General features: G+C 39.7%; 1 protein-coding gene across 24 annotated transcripts in view; it reads left to right on the top strand.

The window, feature by feature from the left end:
- Positions 1-20,019, top strand: part of PDE4DIP (phosphodiesterase 4D interacting protein) — a gene marked incomplete at both ends in the record, with an annotated part of 299,765 nt that overhangs the window by 160,044 nt on the left and 119,702 nt on the right. For 22 of the 24 annotated variants that reach the window (XM_081219772.1, XM_081219778.1, XM_081219773.1 and 19 more), the window contains 4 exons: positions 633-745; positions 1,889-2,016; positions 12,504-12,592; positions 17,814-18,046. In XM_081219772.1, the coding sequence (XP_081075898.1) occupies positions 633-745; positions 1,889-2,016; positions 12,504-12,592; positions 17,814-18,046 (563 nt within the window). Of the gene's footprint in view, positions 1-632; positions 746-1,888; positions 2,392-12,503; positions 12,593-14,158; positions 14,241-17,813; positions 18,047-20,019 lie in introns of those variants that run through there. The other 2 variants (XM_081219768.1, XM_081219769.1) reach the window with 2 other exon arrangements.

Raw genomic sequence — 20,019 nt, 5'->3', positions numbered from 1 at the left:
GTCCTTCTGGCTTCACTCTCCTCTTTCTTCTTCTTGCTCCCATATTTGAATTCTGCCTGATAGGGTTTTTTTTTTAATTAATTTATTTTATTTTATTTATTTTTGGCTGCGTTGGGTCTTCGTTGCTGCACGCGGGCTTTCCCTAGTTGTGGCGAGCGAGGGCTACTCTTTGTTGTGGTGTGCGGGCTTCTCATTGTGGTGGTTTCTCTTGTTGCGGAGCACAGACTCTAGGTGCACAGGCTTCAGTAGTTGTGGTGCATGGGCTCAGTAGTTGTGGCCTGCGGGTTCTAGAGCGCAGGCTCAGTAGTTGTGGCACATGGACTTAGTTGCTCCGCGGCATGTGGGATCTTCCTGGACCAAGGCTTGAACCCGTGTCCCCTCCATTGGCAGGCGGATTCTTAACCACTGCACCCACCAGGGAAGCCCCCGATAGAGTTTTAAAGATAAAAAAAGATAATATGGCATTGACTTGAAAACTGTAACATACTATATATAGAAAAGTTAAGTCAGTAATGAGATAGTGAGCTTTTTGAGTCATAGTTCATGCTAATACATTCTTTTGGTCTCTTTCTCAGGATTAACTATGGCTTCCTGTCTCTATTTGCATGTTGCTTCTATTCTTTTTCCCTCAGTTGCTGCTGATGCTAGAAGGATTGGTAGATGAACGGAGTCGGCTCAATGAGGCCTTACAAGCAGAGAGACAGCTCTATAGCAGTCTGGTGAAGTTCCATGCCCATCCAGAGAGGTAAGAGAGTGACTACACTGTTTTTCCTTTTATTCCTCATTAAGTGCAGATGCTTACAGATGCTTACAGTATATAAGGAGGGAGATAAAGAAAAGCATAATTGGGACTACCCGACTTGTCACTAGTTGTAGGGATTGCTCTGAGCCTCAGTGTCTAAATCTAAAGTCAGGAGTAGCATCCATTTCATGTAGCTATTGCAAAGATCAAATGAGGAGACATGTCAGGTGTCTAAAATAATGCTTGCATATAGTAAGCACTCATTGTATGTTTCTTCCTCTCTCTAATCCATGTCCTATTAAAGGCTGCTTCGTTATAAGACTATAAAGGGCACTGATACTCATTGAATATAACTGAAGAAGATATAATTGTTGTTATGGCTAATATTACCCCAGGATTACTCATAGCCATGATGATGAATCTATTTTCCTGTACCTCTTGATTTTTGGTCATGTATATTATATCCTTCTGGTTCATTTTATATTCCCTTAATTTTTTTTCTTATTTTGCCTTCCCTCCTAGCCCCTTTCTCTCTTTCCTAATTTTTATTCTTTTACTATTCAGTTTTTTCTAATTTATTTTTGAGTTAAAAAATTTTTTTTTCTTTCTCCTTCAAGAAAATGAAGGCAGAGGAAAGGTAAAATAGGACCACGTGTGGAACTTTATAAAGAATCTCTGCATCTTTGTGAACTGGATTCCTTTTCAGAGCGCTATCAATTTTTGGTAACAAATGAGAAAACAAATATCTTCAGTAGCAACCCTACTTGGCTCAATATCGATTCAGTTTGCATTTAGTTTTTCCTGGGTTTTGGCTTTTCAGAAACAAACGCTCTTAGTTAAAAAATGAAATTTCTCTTAGTGGGCTATAAGGGTGTGAGATAAATATTAGGAACTGTAATTTTATGTCAAATTGGCCCAGAATCTAGGATAAAGGGACAAACTTTACAGAAAGCAGGCCTTGCTAATCTACCAGCATTGAACACAAGGGCCACAACAAAGAACACATTCATTTACTGTGTCCTAGAGAACAATTACTCCAAAAGTCTCATGGCTCAGAGTGGCACTGATGGCTCTTTGGAAACATCTATGGACTCATTACATTGATGGCTAATCCATTTTCCTTCCATGTGTGGCATGTTTAATCAGCTCTGAGAGAGACCGAACTCTGCAGGTGGAACTAGAAGGGGCCCAGGTGATACGGAGTCGGCTAGAAGAAGTTCTTGGAAGAAGCCTGGAGCGCTTAAGCAGGCTGGAGACCCTGGCCGCCATTGGAGGTGGGGAACTGGAAAGTGTGCGAGTTCGTCACGAGCATGCCTTCTGAGCACTGGCGGGTCAGACTGCAGCCCGGGATGGAGACCCTTGTTTGCACTAACCAGAGAGCCTTGTCTGACTTTGGCAGAATTAAACAGTGACTTACTAATGATAGAACTGGTACAAGTAGCATCAACTACAAAGTGAAACTCACTTTAGTCTACCTGTATTTCACTGTACATAGCTGTCTATAAGTTGAATCGTGGAGGTTACAAAGTATATTTGCACACTATAAATCATTCCATTTTAGTTTTCCCACCTGCTTTCATTCTTTTCCCCAGCCCTTCCTTCTTTGCCCTCATCCCTTCTACAGGCCAATAAAGTTTATTCCTCCCCCACTTTCACAATCCATTTCATATGTTCCATATCATGTCATAAATGCATGCGTGTGTATTATTTTTGCCATTCAATCAACTCCTGCTCTTTGAGTGAGAGCAATTTTTTAATCAAAAGTTTCAAGATAAGAGAGAGATAAGAGATTGAGAGTCTATAAGAATGACTTTGCAAAAGTGGTATAATCCTTATCAGAAGGTAACCAAAGCCAAGTCTTGCAATAGTAGACTGAAAGTATTTGGAAGGCCAAGTTAAAGAGCAGAGGCAAAGACTGTTAAAGTGTTTATAGTAAACCTTTACCTCTAATATTGTTTCAGAGTTGATTATTGAATGACAGCGAAATTAGATTAGGTGCAGATTAGATTCCATTAAAATTTTTTTCTTTAAGGGTGTAGTATTTAGTCAGAACACAACTTTAAGAAAGCTCCCAGGTCTTCCAGAGTCAGAATTCTCTATATAAAAAGATAATTTCAAACGTAATGTCCCCCTTTAAATTCAGTATTTCACCAAATAACTCATTATGACTAGAAGAAAATATTTCTTGTATTTTTTTCATTTGGTAATGGCACTAGATGGAGTCCTGTATTTTTTACATTTTAGTGCTCTTGCATTTCTCCATATTACAATAAGTAATAGGCTTCTGGCTTTGATGTGTTTTAATAGTTTAGAAAGAAATGTTGCAGATCTTTCTAGGTTTTGGTCATTGTCTCAATGCTTTCTTATTTCAACATGACATGTAAGGAAAGGGGACCTTGAGATTATACTTCTGGTATCTTAAATGTCAAGAGTATAAAAAGTAACCAAGGTTACTTTGTAGCCTTGCTAACCCATGAGGTTTGTTATTTCTGCTGGAATTAATTTCCTAGATTAGAAGCTGAGGTTTCAGTTTTTAAACATGGAATTTGGTGAATATGGATTGAGGCTCCTTAGCCCCATAAATGTGACCGAGTACCCTTTCTAAACGAGGGTGGAGCACAATGGTTTTTCTTTTTTCCCTCCATTTTTCACATGACACTTTTATTTCTTTCACATTCATGTGTTGACATGGCTTGCTTACCTTATAAATTCTGTCCAAGTTTCTGTAACCTTAGCCACTCCTGTAACAGATAGAGCATCTGTCACTCTAAAATGGACAGGGAAGAAAATATTCTACTGGAGAAACACCATGGAATTCTCTGATTAAGTATTGATAGTTTGTAAAAGATTGGTAGCCGTAAGCTTTCCTCTTAATGGAGAGCTTTTCAGTTTAATAGGCTTTGGGTGGTTCAGGGGTCATTTAAGAAAGAAGATTGGAAGTATAAGCAGAATCATCCATTTTTTCTTAGTCTTCCAATGTTTAGTGACCCTTTCCAGCTCTGTAACATTGTAGAAGTAAAGAGGAGGGTAATCGAGCTGTAGAAATATCACCCCACCAAAGACTAGCCTGTCATATGATTACAAGGCATTTAAGAAATGCCTTTCCTTATTTTTACTAATAGACCAATGACACTTTCTAAGTTTCCTATTAAGATTCAACCATGGGTGATATTTGGGTTCTAATGGCTCATAGTGATTACAGTAATTTATGTAAACTACTACTTCTGTTTCTGTCATTCTCCAACGAGAATAGGAATTTCCCTTGTTATCTTGAACAGTTGCTAAGTGTTAGAAATATTAAGGTAATGGGGTGAATAATGAGAAACTCAACTTCCTACTGAACAGTGGACAAAATACGTAGATTGGGGGAGAAAGTAAGTGAATTCTAGTCCTGATTTGGATCTTGAAAAGATAGAGTAACTTGTGCTATAGCTACTTACCTTTGATATTGGTCCTTGGGAAACATTTTAGAAAATTAGGTGATTTAGTGGCACAAGAGTAATTAAAAGTTTGGTCTTGATAAAGTAGATGTGACTAAAATCTGGTACTGACTTTCTGGTCTGTATAGCTGGAATGAGGCTTGCAAACAGTGCTAACTGGAGAGAGCTTGCTGGTCTAACAATTTTGTGTGGTAATTTGGCATCTTATTAGAGAACATGATTCTAATGAATTTTGTTCTGTATTCCACAGATAGATGATGCTTTGGCCACATTATTCATATAATCATATTTACCATGCTATAATATGATTCCATTCTCTCTTCAGGGGCACAGACATTTTCTCTTACTGAATTATTCTGCTTTTGCCAGGAATTTTTCAACCTTACAATAATTTTAGATAAAGCATTGTGTGCTTACAGAACCTTGTGCTTGAATAAAAAGCGTGAAAGAAAATGAAATGAAATTCTCACTCAGGCTATGCTTAATTGCAAGCATAGAACTTAAATTGAGAAAAACGCATATTGATGGATTTGGTCTTTCTCACATTTCCTTTTTGGTTGTAATGGTTGTAAGAGGTCAGGGTAGTTGAAGTCTATAGTTTTTAGAGCTAGAGAGTTGAAAAGGACCTCCAAGAAGATATATTTAATGAGTGAAATGGAGTCCTTTTGACAGATATTTCCCCCTAAACTCTTTTGTATTACAGGTTTAAACTATATCATTGAAGTCTGGTGATTGCTAGTGCCTAGTATAAATCGACATTTTTCTGGTGTTCTCTTTTTAGCTATTTAGCCAAGTTATAACTTTTTCTGAAAAGGCCTGATGGGACTATTTTAACATTGTCAACCTTTTACTTTGATGGGGTGTACTTCTTTCCTTATCCCCCCTGACCCAACCCTCTCCCACACCCACCTCTCTTCATTCAGTTGTGGATGGTAGCAATATTTTTGGTTCCTCCACTTCCTCCTTCATGTTTTTAAAAGATTTGTCTTTGTCATTATGTATAGTGAGAGATCTGTTAAAGATCAAGGAAATCTTGACCTGGATAGGATATTAGATCCAAGCCACGAGTTTCCTTAGGAGGTTCTTTTGTTTATTCTACTTGCACAGTTTATACATAAATGGCAGATATATATAAAAGACCTATCACTTTTGTGCTTACTTATGCTTCTAATTCAGTATCTGGTTGAGAGGTTTGGTTCATAGCTTCAAAACAGTTCAAGAAAATTGATTTCAGTTCTCTCTGCTTCAGTCTTCTAGTTGGATCTAGAGTCTTCTGATTAGGGAAAGAAGGAATAGATCAGATTACACCCAAAATTGCTCCTTTCATTGAGGAATAAAGGTTGACTGACCTACCTGAAGTCACTTCCCTTTGGACTGTAAGCCCTAGAGGAAACTATAATTTAATACCTTTGCTTTCCTTGAGCTAGTATTGGAAAACTCTAGTTCCTGTTGTTAGGATAAAGTTACTGATTTCTGGTTTCTTGGTCTTTTTATTTGAAAACGTCACAGACTCTTCATGTCCCTGAAAAACTCAAGTTGCCTCTTCAACTAGGGTCTCAGTAGTAATTCTAGAGGCCTGCAGGCAGTGTGCAGGGATATATGACAAACTTCCTAGGGAGTCGGGAAGGAATACAGTGACCCACATACTTTTAAAGTCCATTTTCCATCCTGCCTCATAGAAATGGCACTAGAGGTGGGATAAATGAAGTTAGCTTTCTTTTTCAGATACTAACATCCTCTGAGATACAATCATATAGAGTATTTTCTCATTTCCCTTTGGGGTAGAGCTCAGAGGGCTTTTCTTCTCCCTTTGGTAGTATAGAACCATTTATACTGTAGAAAGAATAGCTGGGAATACGGAGCCGCATATAAGCCAACCCAATTAAAAAACAGAAGGAATGAGTCAGTGGGATAGTACATCAGAGTGATTTCTGTGGGGTAATAGTTTCTGCATCTTAATGCTTTTTGGACTATGGATTTAAGCCACTCTCCCACTAGACTTTTGGAGCAATAACTTTTTTACGCCTTTTTTATTATGGTTGAAAGACTACCATGTTGCTTTTAAGTAGTTTGAGTATTGACGAAGGTAAGTTCTCAACTTCTTTCTATGTAATCACTGAGCCAGGATGAATTTCCCAAAGAAATTTCCCAAATAAAGCAAATTTATAATTTGCTTCCAACAAAGGATGAGAAGTGGAAGGGACACATAAAACTGTAGAGCAATACTAATACTATTAGTATTGCTATTGACAATACTAATTTTATCAGATTTCAAATAAGAATAATTAAACTTATAAAGTGACATACTAATTCTTTTTGCATTACTTTCCCTTTTTGTTGTTTAAAGTCAAATTCCAGAAATAAAAATCTTTATCATACTGTTTTCTTCTTGCTAAAGCTGGAAGGATAAAATAGAAAGTTCATCAACATCAGAAAATGTTTGATCTAAAGTAATATGAAGAGTAGGGTTGTTAATTAAGTACATGAACCAAATGGACTTCCTTGTTCCCTTTGAGAACTCATGATTGTCTAGGAAATGCATATAGGTTTGTTTTTGGTATATTACATGAGTATACAGTGCTTCCTTTTGCAATTATCAGAATCACTGCTCTGAAATACCAACCTGTCTCTCAATCTGTGAACTTTAGAGCCATGTGTATATACAAATATGTTTTATAAACCATGAATTTCTGTCTTGTTTCCATGAAGTACTATCAGTTTCATAATAAAAGCAGGTTTACTTTTACCACTTAAAGTTTTGGTCTTAGGGCTGTTGAGAAAAATTAGAGTGATTCATAACAATTTAAATGAAGAAGGAAAGTGATATGTTAAATAATCCAGTAACGTGGTGCTAGATTATTTCTAGGACTATTTCCCCACCAAAACAAGCTGTAAATTTTCATTTCTTCATGGCACTGTGTTGTGTTAAATTGTGTTAACATTTGTGCTGAAATGGAGCGTGTACTTTTTTATATATAAGTGTTAGAATTTCAGCTACTTTAGTTGAGACACAGAAAATTGTCACTGATCCAATAAAATTATCAAAGGCCAAACAGTAACTATTTGGTTTCATTCTTAAAAGATTTATGAGAAAAGTAGAGAAAGCTCATATCTTTTTCTTTCCCTTATAGGAGAATCAGTCTATTGATTATTGTAATAAAATTCCAAGTCAAATAAGGCTCAAGAAATTTAACTAAAGAAAGGATGAGGAAGAAACCTGAATTTTTCTACTCTCAAGGAAGTGAGACTAAAGAAACAGCATTATACTTCCCCCAGAAATGTGAAATGGACTACTTTACCTTAAAAAAACATTTCTTGCTCTCCTTGCTGAAGGAAAGTAGTAGAAAGTGGGATGAAAATTCGAGGAGTCCATTGTTTTGGTGGGTGGTGCTGTCCCTGTGTATATTCCTGGAAAGGCCTGTTTCTTGTGTTCTTTGAGGAAAAAAGAGATCATAAGCAGGAAGAATTCCTTGACATTACAGACTTTTAAGTCACTGAAAACAGTTGCCTTCTGAATTGTAAGCTTGTAAGCTGGAAGGGTACCTAAGAGATGTTGCAATTTAAAGACAAAGATATACCATGAAGGGGCTTGACTGCAGACAACAGATTTCTAGCTACTTCAGTTCCAATATCAAAATCTGTCTAGTTAAAGAATTTTATTTCTTGGCAGAAGCTTATGGAAGATTATATGAAATCTTAACATTTTCTTATGGTCCAGAAGGGAATGGATGCAGGTAATACTGCAGTTTGATAGGAGACCTTTTTTTCTTTGATCCTCTCATGTAGCATCATAATATTTAAGTCATCAATAGTTGGTTCATGACGTGAACAGGTGAGAGTTCTTGTAATGAGCACATGGCAGAGTGCCTAGGAGTGAAAGTGAGGTGAACCCAGAGGACATAAGAGCCTGGCACTGAGGGAAAAACAGCTGGGCACTTGTCACTGCAAACTTGTTCGTGCTGTAAAGTTTAGCTCTTTGAATCCCCTTTCAAAATAGTCAAATAGGACTCCTATGTTCTGAGTAACTTTATGGGAAAATATTACTCCTTTTCTGTTGGTTGCGTATAAATGGCTTAAAAAGGAAACAATAATGATGGTAGAGTAGAATTTGGAGAATATGGTCTTGTTGCAGCCCAGTTGGGACTCATTACTGAAGAATTAAAATAACACTTCATGACTTTCCCTCAAGGCTTATTTGTGCATGATGGAGTTTTAAGGCAGTTATTATTTAATGATGATGAATCCTATTTGTAAAACCGATTCAAAAGAGTTCATCTTAATCTACTGATAGATCTGTGTTTTTTCAACTGTCCTGCAAAGTAGGGAGAACATAAGAGTGTTACTTCAAACCTCCTGTTGGGGAAACATATTCAGCAGTGAAAAAATACAGATAGACTCGATTAAGATCATCCAGTAAAAACATTAGGTATAGAATTTTCTTCTGCTGAGTACTTTTAGGTTCTACGGTCTTTTTCTACCCTCAACTTTTCAGCCCATAGACCAGTTTACCAACAATAATTTAAAACAGTAATAATAATGCAATATACTGAGTACACAGTATATGCCAACCACTATTCTAAGCCCTTCAAAAGCACCAAACCCTTGAAAGTTGACAGGTGTATGGAGTGGATATTACTATTAACCCTAATTAATAAGTGATGGAACTGAGTTACAGAAAGGTGGTGATTTGTCTAAAGTCACGTATCTAATGATGGGAGCAAAAATCTAACCTAGACAATCTGGCTCCAGAGTCCATGTTCTCAATAATTATGCCATCCTCAATTTAGAAAGCACAGAAGTATGAATTTTTGCCTTGATGAAACAAAAGACCTTATTCTTGCATACCACTTAAATTTTTGCCCAAGGATTTTTTTTTTTTTTTTTTTTTTTAAATTAATTTATTTATTTATTTATGGCTGTGTTGGGTCTTCGTTTCCGCGCGAGGGCTTTCTCTAGTTGTGGCAAGCGGGGGCCACTCTTCATCACAGTGCGCATGCGGGCCTCTCACTATCGCGGCCTCTCTTGTTGCAGAGCACAGGCTCCAGACGCGCAGGCTCAGTAATTGTGGCTCACGGGCCCAGTAGCTCCGCGGCATGTGGGATCTTCCCAGACCAGGGCTCGAACCCGTGTCCCCTGCATTGGCAGGCAGACTCTCAACCACTGCGCCACCAGGGAAGCCCTGCCCAAGGATTTTATAGTATTATAGAAGTTTATTTCTATACATTTTATAGAGTCAGGTAGTTGGTAGAAAATAATTTTCTAAATCTAAGAAACAGAAGTTTTGGTACCACCTCCATTATGTGTGGTTCAGAACCTAGAAACTTGGAAGAACCACAACTTGAGAAACTACCATCGAAGCCTCAAATAAAAGGTTTTAATAAAATTTCCAGTCTAACATGTAAAACTTAATCCTGGAGATAAAACCTGGAGAAGCAAGTTAAATTTGAATGAACAGATTCTTAGCTTTCAGAAATTCTAAAGGTGGCAGACCATTTTATTTATTTATCAAACATAAGCACTCACTTCATCAATATATAGTACCTTTAAGTTAGAAATTTAAAGTACTATTCCAACTTAGTTCTGAAGACAGTGTTTTGTTGCTTTGTGAAAGCACAGAAAAGTGTATCCTCCACAAAAGAGAAGTCCTTTATTGTCATTTAAAAAAAAACAGAAATGGTAGAAACAGAAAGAGGAATGGCTAATATAAACTTATAGATAGGACCTTGTGTGGGATAACTTATTCCAATGTTTTCTATAAACTTTTTTTTAACTTTACCCCTCAAACAAGCACACACAAAAAAGGCTTTAGCATTCTACTTCAAATTGGTAAAGGGCTGAGCAACTCTTAAAGCTGCCCTGAAGGAAGTATGGCAGACTAAGCTAGATGAAAAAATGAATGAGGAAAACAAAACCCCTAGTAGTAGAATGTCAGGATGAAACGGGCATTTTTGCTTTGTCTCCACTTAACTCCTGATGAAGTCAAAATCATGGTATCCTGCCCCAGAGTGAATTAAAGAGGGAACATTATGTAGAAATGGAGATGTGGCATCAGAAAGGTTGACAAAGGTAAGTGGAGGGCAGAAAGGGTTAGACAAAAGCCTTCAAGGCCAGTGACAATCACTCTTTCTAATCCCCACTTACCTTACTTCTGGAACCTAGTACAGGAATCATCATGGGATGTGGGCCCAGAGTGGTATGGGGGTGAGGATCCTGACCTCATAGAGCTGAACCTTCTTCAACCACAGGATCATTCTCTAGTCCAACACTCAGAAGGGGAACAGTGTGAAAAGTGTGTTTTCTTAATCTATCACTGAGTGGGACAATTCATTTTCTTTGCGGGGAAAGAAAAACATTCTGATCTCTATTGCTGTACAGGGAAAGATTTTCCAAAATGAGCATAATACGATAGGGATGTCCTCAAGTGAATTAGCATCCTGGGTTCAGTGAGTTTCCAAAGCAGCCACAGCTTAGGAATTGTGTTCATTCACCTCTACACAACCAGTGTTCTGAATAAGATGGTTCTAGGGCTGGTTTGAAAAAGTAAGTATTGGAAATCCCTACTGTACACAGCCTGCCAAGGATCTCTAAAGATGCTGAATGGTAAAGGTGCCTCCTTGTGAGTAGGGCTTTATTGAATAGAGTACTGCCTTAGTCCAAAGTTAACACAACATTCACAGTAAAGACCAGGGAATAAGTCAAAAGATTAAGCTGTTAGGAGCTTAATGAGATTGGCCTGGGCCATTGTGAATCCCTGGTATAAACTTGCAGATGCCAAGAGATGGAACATAAGTGTGAACTGGCCCTGTTCACCTTACCTGTTGAGGGTAGTGAATGCTCATTATTCACGCAGAGCCTTTCATTCACAGATGTCTGAGCTCAGGAGCAGGTTCTTTACTCTTGGAGGAAGAGACAAAGATCTGATTTGTCACCAGAGGGAACAGTGAGTTGCCTCTGCCTGAAAGCCCAGAGACTTGCCATCTTTGGCACAGCTCTTACCTAGAACTAGCTACGTAACCTAGGTCAAGCCACCTAATCTCTTTGAGGCCCAGGTTTCCCGGCAGTCATAAGAGGAGTTTTAACAGGTTGGTTGCTGAGGCCAGGGTCAGAACTAGATCTCAAAGTTCTCTAACTTGGGCAGGTTCTGTAAGACCCGGGGAGTGTCACGGTAGATTTTCTTTGGTTTCCAAATGAATTAACCACTATAAATACCTACACTTTCAGAAGAAATCAGTAATGTGGGCCACTGGTCTCAATCTAAAATTTGATGAATGGTCTTATTTTAACATATGTGGAGAAGAAGAAATGCCCTAGATTTGTGCTGTCTGATATGGTAGCCACCAGCCATGTGTGGCTATTTGAATTAAATTTAAATTAATTTAAATTAAAAAATCAGTTCCTCAATCATGCTAGCCACATTTCAAGTGCTCAGTAGCCACATGTGACTAGTGCCTACTGAATTCAACAGCAGAGACATAAAATCACAGAAACTTCTATTGGTCAGCACTGCCCTAGACCTTTACCTGGACCATGAACTGCAACTACTTGTCCCTTAGTGCAGGGCATAGATGTTTGCACCCCAGGGTGACTGTGTTCATCTTTGGGGAATGGAAGAATGGAGTAAATTCCATTTGGACAAAGCAGTGCAGGAAACCCTTCAGGCACAGGATGTTGGCATTGGACAAGAGTTTGAGGGAGGTGGGAGGAGGGGAGGTTAGAGGAAGGGGTTAGGAAACAGCTGAACTGTTTGTTCTCTGCCACAGGGCTGGACTAGACCTGAGCTTCTGTAGGACACAGGACACTTAGAGGAGGGTTCCTCAGCAAGATTATCACCCCACTCATGACTGATCCCAGCAATGGAAAAGTGTGAGAGGAGTCTGGTTGCCCTAATCCCAAGGAAATCAGGGACCCTCTCAGCACTCAATGGTGGGAAAAAGTTGTCACGTTGGGCCCGTGTCACAATAGGGAAAGTTATTACATAGACAGTCAGTGGCTGGAGGGGAATAATTCTGTCTTTCTGGAAATGAGTGAGGGGGGTAACCACTCTATCTAACAGTCTGCTTCTTAGGTACAGGTCTGTGCAGTCAAGCCAGCTTATGTTTTGAGGTTTAAGCTTGAGTGTTAGCAAGAAAGTATCAGTGATATGGTGAAAAAGCTTTTCTACAGAGTTGGTACCTTAGTGCTGCTTTCCCTGCTGGCTAGGGGGCCATCCACGTGGGGAAGGGAAGAAATCAGAGGCAGATGGCAAAAAGAGTGTAATTTTAGCTGCTGTCTGGAAAGCACGTGTGAAGGGAGTCACCTTTGTCTTCTGGACCTACTTCTAGGTGCAGCTGCAGGGGACGACACAGAGGATGCGAGCACGGAGTTCACCGACAGTATTGAGGAGGAGGCTGCACACAATAGCCACCAGCAAGTAAGTCCAAGTCAGGTGCTGGGGCCCCAGGGTGCAGAGCTCATAGCCCTTTGGGGACTGGTGGTCTCCTGCAGCCCTTGTGGGCCTGGAGTGAGAAGCTTTCTTTTTAGATAAACCACTTCCCAGTCTTCTTCCTGCCCTCCCAGCCACCTTGCCAACTCCTATCCTCACTCCATTTTTCTTTCCAATCCACCCATTTTACTCCTTGTATCTTGTGTTCCTGCTCCCTGCCCCCTCCTACCCTCCTTTGCTCCTATGTACCGTCTATAGCTATAGCTTCAGAAGAATTTTTACTTACAACAAGACCTGAACACTTACACTCTTGGGCTTTTGTAACTGAAACACATCACAGAAGACAGGGAGTCATCGAAGGGCTACTTGGGGAGGTGGCAGGCCTAGGACCTGCTTCAGGAGAGTGTTTTCTGAGGAACTCCAAGAGGATCGGAATACTTCCAAAGCAGGGATCATTCTCAGTGAAGTCTCACTATATAAAAGAGAACCTTGTTGGACAACCTGACAATCTACCCAGGTTGTGACACGTCAATGACCAGCAGATGACACTTCAAGAGCAAGCCCCTGTCAAACCTCAGAACTTGGTACCCAAGGCTAAAACATTGTTCCCACCAACCATCAGTGAAGGTGTAATCAGCATTTTCTCAAGCTCAAGAGCAGAATGTCCTAGACCTCAGAGATTAAGTCACCAACAGTGATCCCATAGCACCCACTGGAACTCCTATGTGTCTTCACCTTGCCCAGTGACATTTAGCAATCACATGTCCTGGATGGACCAGGCCTGCGACTCTCTGAGTTTTTAAGGGGAAATTGGATCATTGGTATCTGTCCTTCTGCAGAAGCAGCTGGGCTTTTCCAGTGATAGTCTCCTTGGAGCTATTAGGGAAACTATAGGGGACATGAGGCTTTCTGGGTCTGCCTCTTCATCTCCTGCATAAGAAAAAGAGGAGACATCTAATAAACCAACGGAAAGACCCAAGTGAGCAGTCCCCAAATCTCACAGGATTTGGCACAGTCTTTGACTCTTAAGGACACAAGCAGTTGTCTGGAATACCTCACATCCTCAGCACAGTTTCTTTACCTTCTACCAAGATTCCCTTTTTGCTGCTCTAGACACACCTGACCCTAACTTCTCCCTTGAGTTCCTGCATGAACTCCACTTCTCTTTTTGCTTGGACAGCTTCTTCTGAGTCCTGCTAAGCGGTACTTGTAACTTTAATTATGTACGCCACTGCCCCTCTGGACAGATCCCTTACCTCTCACTCCCTGATTTCACTGAGGATCTTGGGTGAGAGAGAGGGATCTGCAGGATGAGAAAATATCCACTCTAACACAGAGCTAGATTGGGATGTCAGCAAATCACTGATGGTTATTGCTACTCTGGGTCAGGGTTAACTTCAGAATAAGTGAATAGGAGACACAGATATGGAGAGAACCAGATTCCGACTGATGTGGTCCGAACTATCCCTGATAGCACGAGTTCTTCACTCTGCTTCTCAGTTATAGGCAAACTGGTTTGTAAAGTCACTTCTTCCTCAACCTTCTTTTCTATAGCTGAGCGTGGAGAAAATGATCAGACAACATTTTGAGGTCAGTCCAAGCCTGGAATAAACCTTTACATTGGGGCATTTGTACTTCCCTTGCAATGTCTTCCCTATCACCTGGCATAGGAGATACTTATTAAGTTAGACAAGTATTTACCTGTTGGATGAAAAATATCTTGGGTAAGCACTGTTTTTCTCTGTATCCCCTTTCCTTGAAAATCAATCTTCAGTTTTGGGGAAAGAGGTGTGTGAAATCATTGTAAACTTACTTCAACTTTTCTGAAGTTTGTTGGTGTGACTCTCCTGCTACCAACTAAATAAAGCTTTTTTTGTCATAACTGTTTTGTGTCCAGATTCTCAAAAATGTGTTTGCTTGTTTCCCGGGAACTGGTCCCTTAAGATTGAGCTCTGAGCTTCTCCTATTTGTGTCCTTGGGAGGTAGACCTTATTCTCAACACCTCCCTTCCCACCTCAAGCATAGGCACACTTCTCCTAACAAACACATCCAACTTTGTGTGCCTTTTAAGGCAAGAACCACCTTTTGGCCAAAGCAGATTGGTTCATCTTTATTTTTGGACTCACCCTCCTCAGGAAGTGCCAGGCCTGGCTGGCCATGATGGTACTTGTCCTCAGATACCTCTCACACAATTCCATTCCCAATCAAATGTAAGATCTGTAACAAATACCTAGGAAGTTCCTGTGAAAGAAACTAGAGTAATCAATCATTGCCTTTCTTCGTTCGAATTTTTGCAATGGAGAAAAGTTAATCAACAATCAAAATCGCAAAGGAGAGTCAGTGATGAACTTGAAAAAAGATAATTTTTAATACCCTAATGCTGTCTGAGAAATGAACTACACTGTGGGAGGTATGAAGGAATAGGCCTAAAACAAAACCACTCTATTCAAATAAGAGACCAGATCTGCACATTGATCTCCATGGGGCAAATGAAAAGCCAGCACACACAAAAAAGTTGAATTATACCATGGAAGCAAAAGAATAAATGAATTAGGAGATGTGAAAAACAACCACAGCAACAACTACCTATAAGAGATGTAATTAACAATAGAACTAAAGGAGTCATACTACCACCACATACACTGGAAGCCCTGGGGTTTTACTTCAGGAAAAACAATAGAAATACTAGCTTTCCGTAGATGTTAAAGAAAAAAAATAAAAAGGTTAGATCCTGAGTCACTTTTCATGCATTTACATTTAAATTTTACAGACAAGGCAGCTAAAGTAAACTCCCTTGGACATGGAAATATGAAAAGGCAAATTAGCCTGGGAATAAATCAGACCTCTGTTTTCTCATTTAAAAGTAAGAAATCGGACCAGATGAACCTTAAGGTCCCTTCTGGTATTAACATTCCATGGGTCTTATTTTTTCTTTTTAAAGAAAGTAGGTATATTTAAATCAATAGATGATAACATACATCTAGAAGGCACTTTAAAAATAGATGGTATCATTAAAGTTAGACATTTTTAAGCAGAAGGAACCCTTAAGGTTTAGAAAAGAATAAGTGTGTCCACATTCAAAGCTGATGACATTGTTTAGTTAGTTGCAAAGAGTTTATTTAGAAAGGTAATGTCAATTTAAACGAAGGGTGAGGTCATAAACTTTCAAAAGTGGTTTTATCCAGTCCCCCTTCCTTTATTTTGACCCAAGTGCTTCGTGGCACATGTGGGGATGGCCACCAGTCCAACTAAGCCTGGCAGTAGAACCATAGAAACACATTCCCAGGAGCCTCTCAAATCTCAGGCTTACAACCCCAGGTGGGATTGGATGCCTAGGAAATGAGCACCTGTGTGAGGCATCTCTTTCTTCTTTGACGTGGGTGCGTATCTCGCACATCTCTTTACAACCTCAACTGCTATGCTACTAAATGCTTTTACACATACGTGCCATATGAATCAACCCCGCAACATACCTGAAACCTAGATTTTATCATGCTGTTACGAGGTCCAAAGCAACAGTCAATGGCTTTGTGCCAAGCCAAGCAGCTGTTAATCACTGATCCATTTAAGCTCCTCTGAGCCCTGTTCTGTCCAATATATCAATATTTCTGACCTAAATGAAGCAATAAAGCACATAATTAATTCTACAAATCATCCCTAATCAAGTGGCCACAACATGATTTATGGAGATGCACATAAATATTTTGATGACTTTGATGATTGTGAAATGATTCTGTATAGCGGGAATGAATTTGTGACAGGTACAAGTCATTATAGAGATAAAAGAAAACAATATGACCCAGAAATAGCTGTGGGGAGAGTTGAAAAATTGGGAGGTCAAAATTGACCTGAAGTTAAGTAAAACCCAAAAATGCTGCCACTGAAAGGAAAAATAAGCCAATATGACATTGGGATATAAGATTAATATTCAACAGACAGGCAAGAAATTCACATACTAAAATGATTAGTCATACACTAAGTAGATTATCATACTCATGTTTTGGTTTCTAAACTTTTAAAAGCATGGGAAAAGCTGGAGAGGAGCCCAAGACGAACAATAAAAAAGTTTAAAAGTTAAAAAAGTAATTTTTAAAAATTATTTATTTATTTTTATTTTGTTTATTTTTGGCTGCATTGGGTCTTCGCTGCTGTGCGTGGGTTTCTCATTGCGGTGGCTTCTCTTGTTGCAGAGTGTGGGCTCTAGGTGTGCGGGCTTCAGTAATTGTGGCACACGGGCTCAGTAGTTGTGGCTCACAGGCTCTAGAGCGCAGGCTCAGTAGTTGTGGCACACGGGCTTAGTTGCTCCGTGGCATGTGGGATATTCCCAAACCAGGGCTTGAACCCGTGTCCCCTGCATTGGCAGGCAGATTCTTAACCACTGTGCCACCTAGGATGCCCTAAAATATTATCTGAGGAAAAACTATACAATCTGCTTTAGTTGAACATTAAGGAGTAACTTCAAGAGTATCCTCAAAAAACAAAGGTGATGGGAAATTGCTTCTGCTTGTTTTCTTCTCACGTGCTTAGATTTGTAGAGAGAGTTTGGCTGGCAACATCAGCATAAGGTGATAACCAACAAGGGAAATTGGTTGCTAGGCAGGTAGCCTCACTTTAACTTCTCAGCAATTGTAGAATGTGATTCGCCTGTTGCCAATGAAATTAAGGTTGCTTTGTCTTAACTGTAGCTCCGCCTATACCCTGATTCTCTGACTATGACTCCTGATTCCTGAGTGCCCAGATCCTTTCTCATAATCATCCTTTTTGGAGTCTGAGTTACAGCCTCAGGCTTTGAGCTTTGGTATCTTAGCCATGATCTTTGCAGTCAAGGACTCAAGTGTTGAGCTGATGAAGCTTGCTGACTGTGAGAAGACTCCCGGAGAACTCTGTCCCCTTAGAAAGAGAAGAATCACAGCATCCACACTCTCCAGTCCTGTTTAAACCTCATTTGTTTGCTTTTGTTCTAAATTTGTTGTGTGCTTGTGTTTTTTTCCTCACCCACCTCTGCCCGTGGCAACAATTCTCCCTGCTTGTGTGGTATGTCCTCTCACCCAAGCCAGTCTCCAGGGCCCTTATGGCTGAGGAGTCCTAGAGGGGGAGTTCCTTTTAGATCTGCCTGTTTTGTTCCCCTAGAAGTCTGCCTTTGTGATCTGATGTTCCTTGTAGATCCTCTTCAATGTACTAACTTCTTTAAACCATGATTTTCTTTCAGCTCATCAAGGTAGCTTTGGAGAAAAGCCTGGCAGCTGTGGAGACCCAGAACGTATCTCTTGCCCCTCCGTCCACAACAGGAGGGGACAGTAACAGGGGTCTTCAGGAGGAAATGCTCCACCTGAGGGCTGAGATTCACCAGCTCTTAGAGGAGAAGAGGAAAGCTGAGGGGGAACTGAAGGAGCTAAAGGCTCAAATCGAGGAAGCAGGATTCTCCTCTGTGGCCCACATCAGGTAGGATGTGCACCAGAGAAGGGGAGCCTGCTGATGGAGAGGCTACCATAGCCAAGGGACTCACCTTGCTGCTGCCAAGGCATTTGTGCTGCCATGGGGCTTCTTGATCCACATCCCATGCTCCGTGCATTAATTGTTCTATAAATTCTTAGAAAAGTTAATAATATTGGATAATGGGGATTATCAATAATTACCATTCAAACTATTCAAATAAATCTGGTCTTAATTCAGTATAATAATGTCCATTATTAGCTATACATATATGACTGCCATGAGTGGAAATCTAGTTGTATGACTCGCATTGCTCTTTTGAATTGACTGTGACATGTAAGGAATCTTCTGCTACCCAAGATGCTTCACTGCTATATGCAGAACCAGAATAGTCCACGAGGAGGAGGATTTATACAGAGGCCCTTCCACCTCCACTCAGCTCTCTCTCAGCAGCACAAATCCTTAAATCACAGAATAGCAATTTTAATAATCTCTGCTGTTTTATTTATTTGCAAAAGTGGTAAGGAGCTTATTCACTGGCTAGATTGACCACTCTGTCTTTAATGGCTTTTTTTCAAAAGATGCTTGGGGAACATGCTGATAACATAGGGCTAATCCATTTATTCATTCATCCCTGAGGGTCATAATCATATGGCCTGCTGTTTAGAACACAGCTGTGCAGATGTACAACTTCTAATTCATGCCCTATTGTTTCCCTGCCTATTATGTGCCACTTAAATGTCCCTGAATCATAGAATAATATTAGTACAGAAGAGGACCTTGGCATCCAGCATAATGTCTTATTTCATAGTCGAGGAAACTCTGGCCTAAAAAGTTCTGGTAACTTGCTCAAGGTTGCATAATAGTCCCTGGCTAGACCCCTGGCTCCCAATTATTAAATTATAAACCTTTTCTTCTATACTGTATACTTTGTCAAACAATTTTTGAAATACTCTTGTGATCATCCTTAATGTTGGTTCTTTTACTCTGAATTATCATGATATTTCTTTTCTTCAATTCTACTTAAGTTAAAGCTTAAGTTTGACTTAAACTTTGTTATATGTAAACTTTGTTGTGCTATCATGGGTGAGAACAATGCATCTCTTTTGATCCTACAGTTGAATATACAGTCCAACCAAATGTAGTACCTTCATGAATTATTTTCCTTTTTCCTCAGAGTTACTAACCTAAAACTGATTGAACTCTTCATCCAACCTGAAGAACCACTGATACTGTAGAAGATAGAATCTATGTAATTCGTAGTCCCTCTTGTGAGATTTTGTTGAACGTTGCTGTTGTTAGTTTGTATTGTGAACACAGCAAATATAAAGTTATGACATAATATTAAATATTCTTTATACCACACATGTGCCCCTTTCTTTCCCTTTTACACATCAGTTTTGATAAAATACCTGTCCCACTTTTCTCCATTGAAACTCTCATAGACGATTTCTCTGACTCCTGTGTCCTAAAGCATTTTCATCCTTGATTCATGGTAGACAAACTCTGCTCTATTCCAAAACTTCAGGATCTGAGAAACCCAGTCTAGGGGCATAGCCAACTGCTGGTCCTTCAGGCTATGAATTATTACTTCCTTTGCCTCTTCTGGTCAGCAGTTCTCAATTTAACGTGCTTAAGAATCACCTGTGGAACTTAAGTAAAATGTCGATTTGTAGGCCTTAGCTCTAAAGGTTTTTAGACAAGCACCTCCTAGGATTCTGCTGTTAGTATTCCTCAGGTCTGCAGCTAGTATGAGCAGGATTAAATGACTTCTCTGTTGCAGACACCGAACCAGCCATGCCACTTATGTAATTTCATGTAAGCATCCAATAACTCCACTAGGTCAGTGTTAGAGGTTAAGTGAACTGCCTTTTTAAGTAAATTGCCTTTTTAAAGCCGTATATTTTATTGCTTCCACCCAGTCCTAGTGAAATATTTGGTGGGAGGAAAGGCTGCGTCTAGAATGTCTTGGTGAAAATTAG

The sequence above is a fragment of the Mesoplodon bidens genome, assembly GCF_964165515.1.
Source record: "Mesoplodon bidens genome assembly, chromosome: 2".
Taxonomy (NCBI): Eukaryota; Metazoa; Chordata; class Mammalia; order Artiodactyla; family Ziphiidae; genus Mesoplodon; species Mesoplodon bidens.
This window is presented reverse-complemented; position numbering and strand designations above follow the sequence as displayed.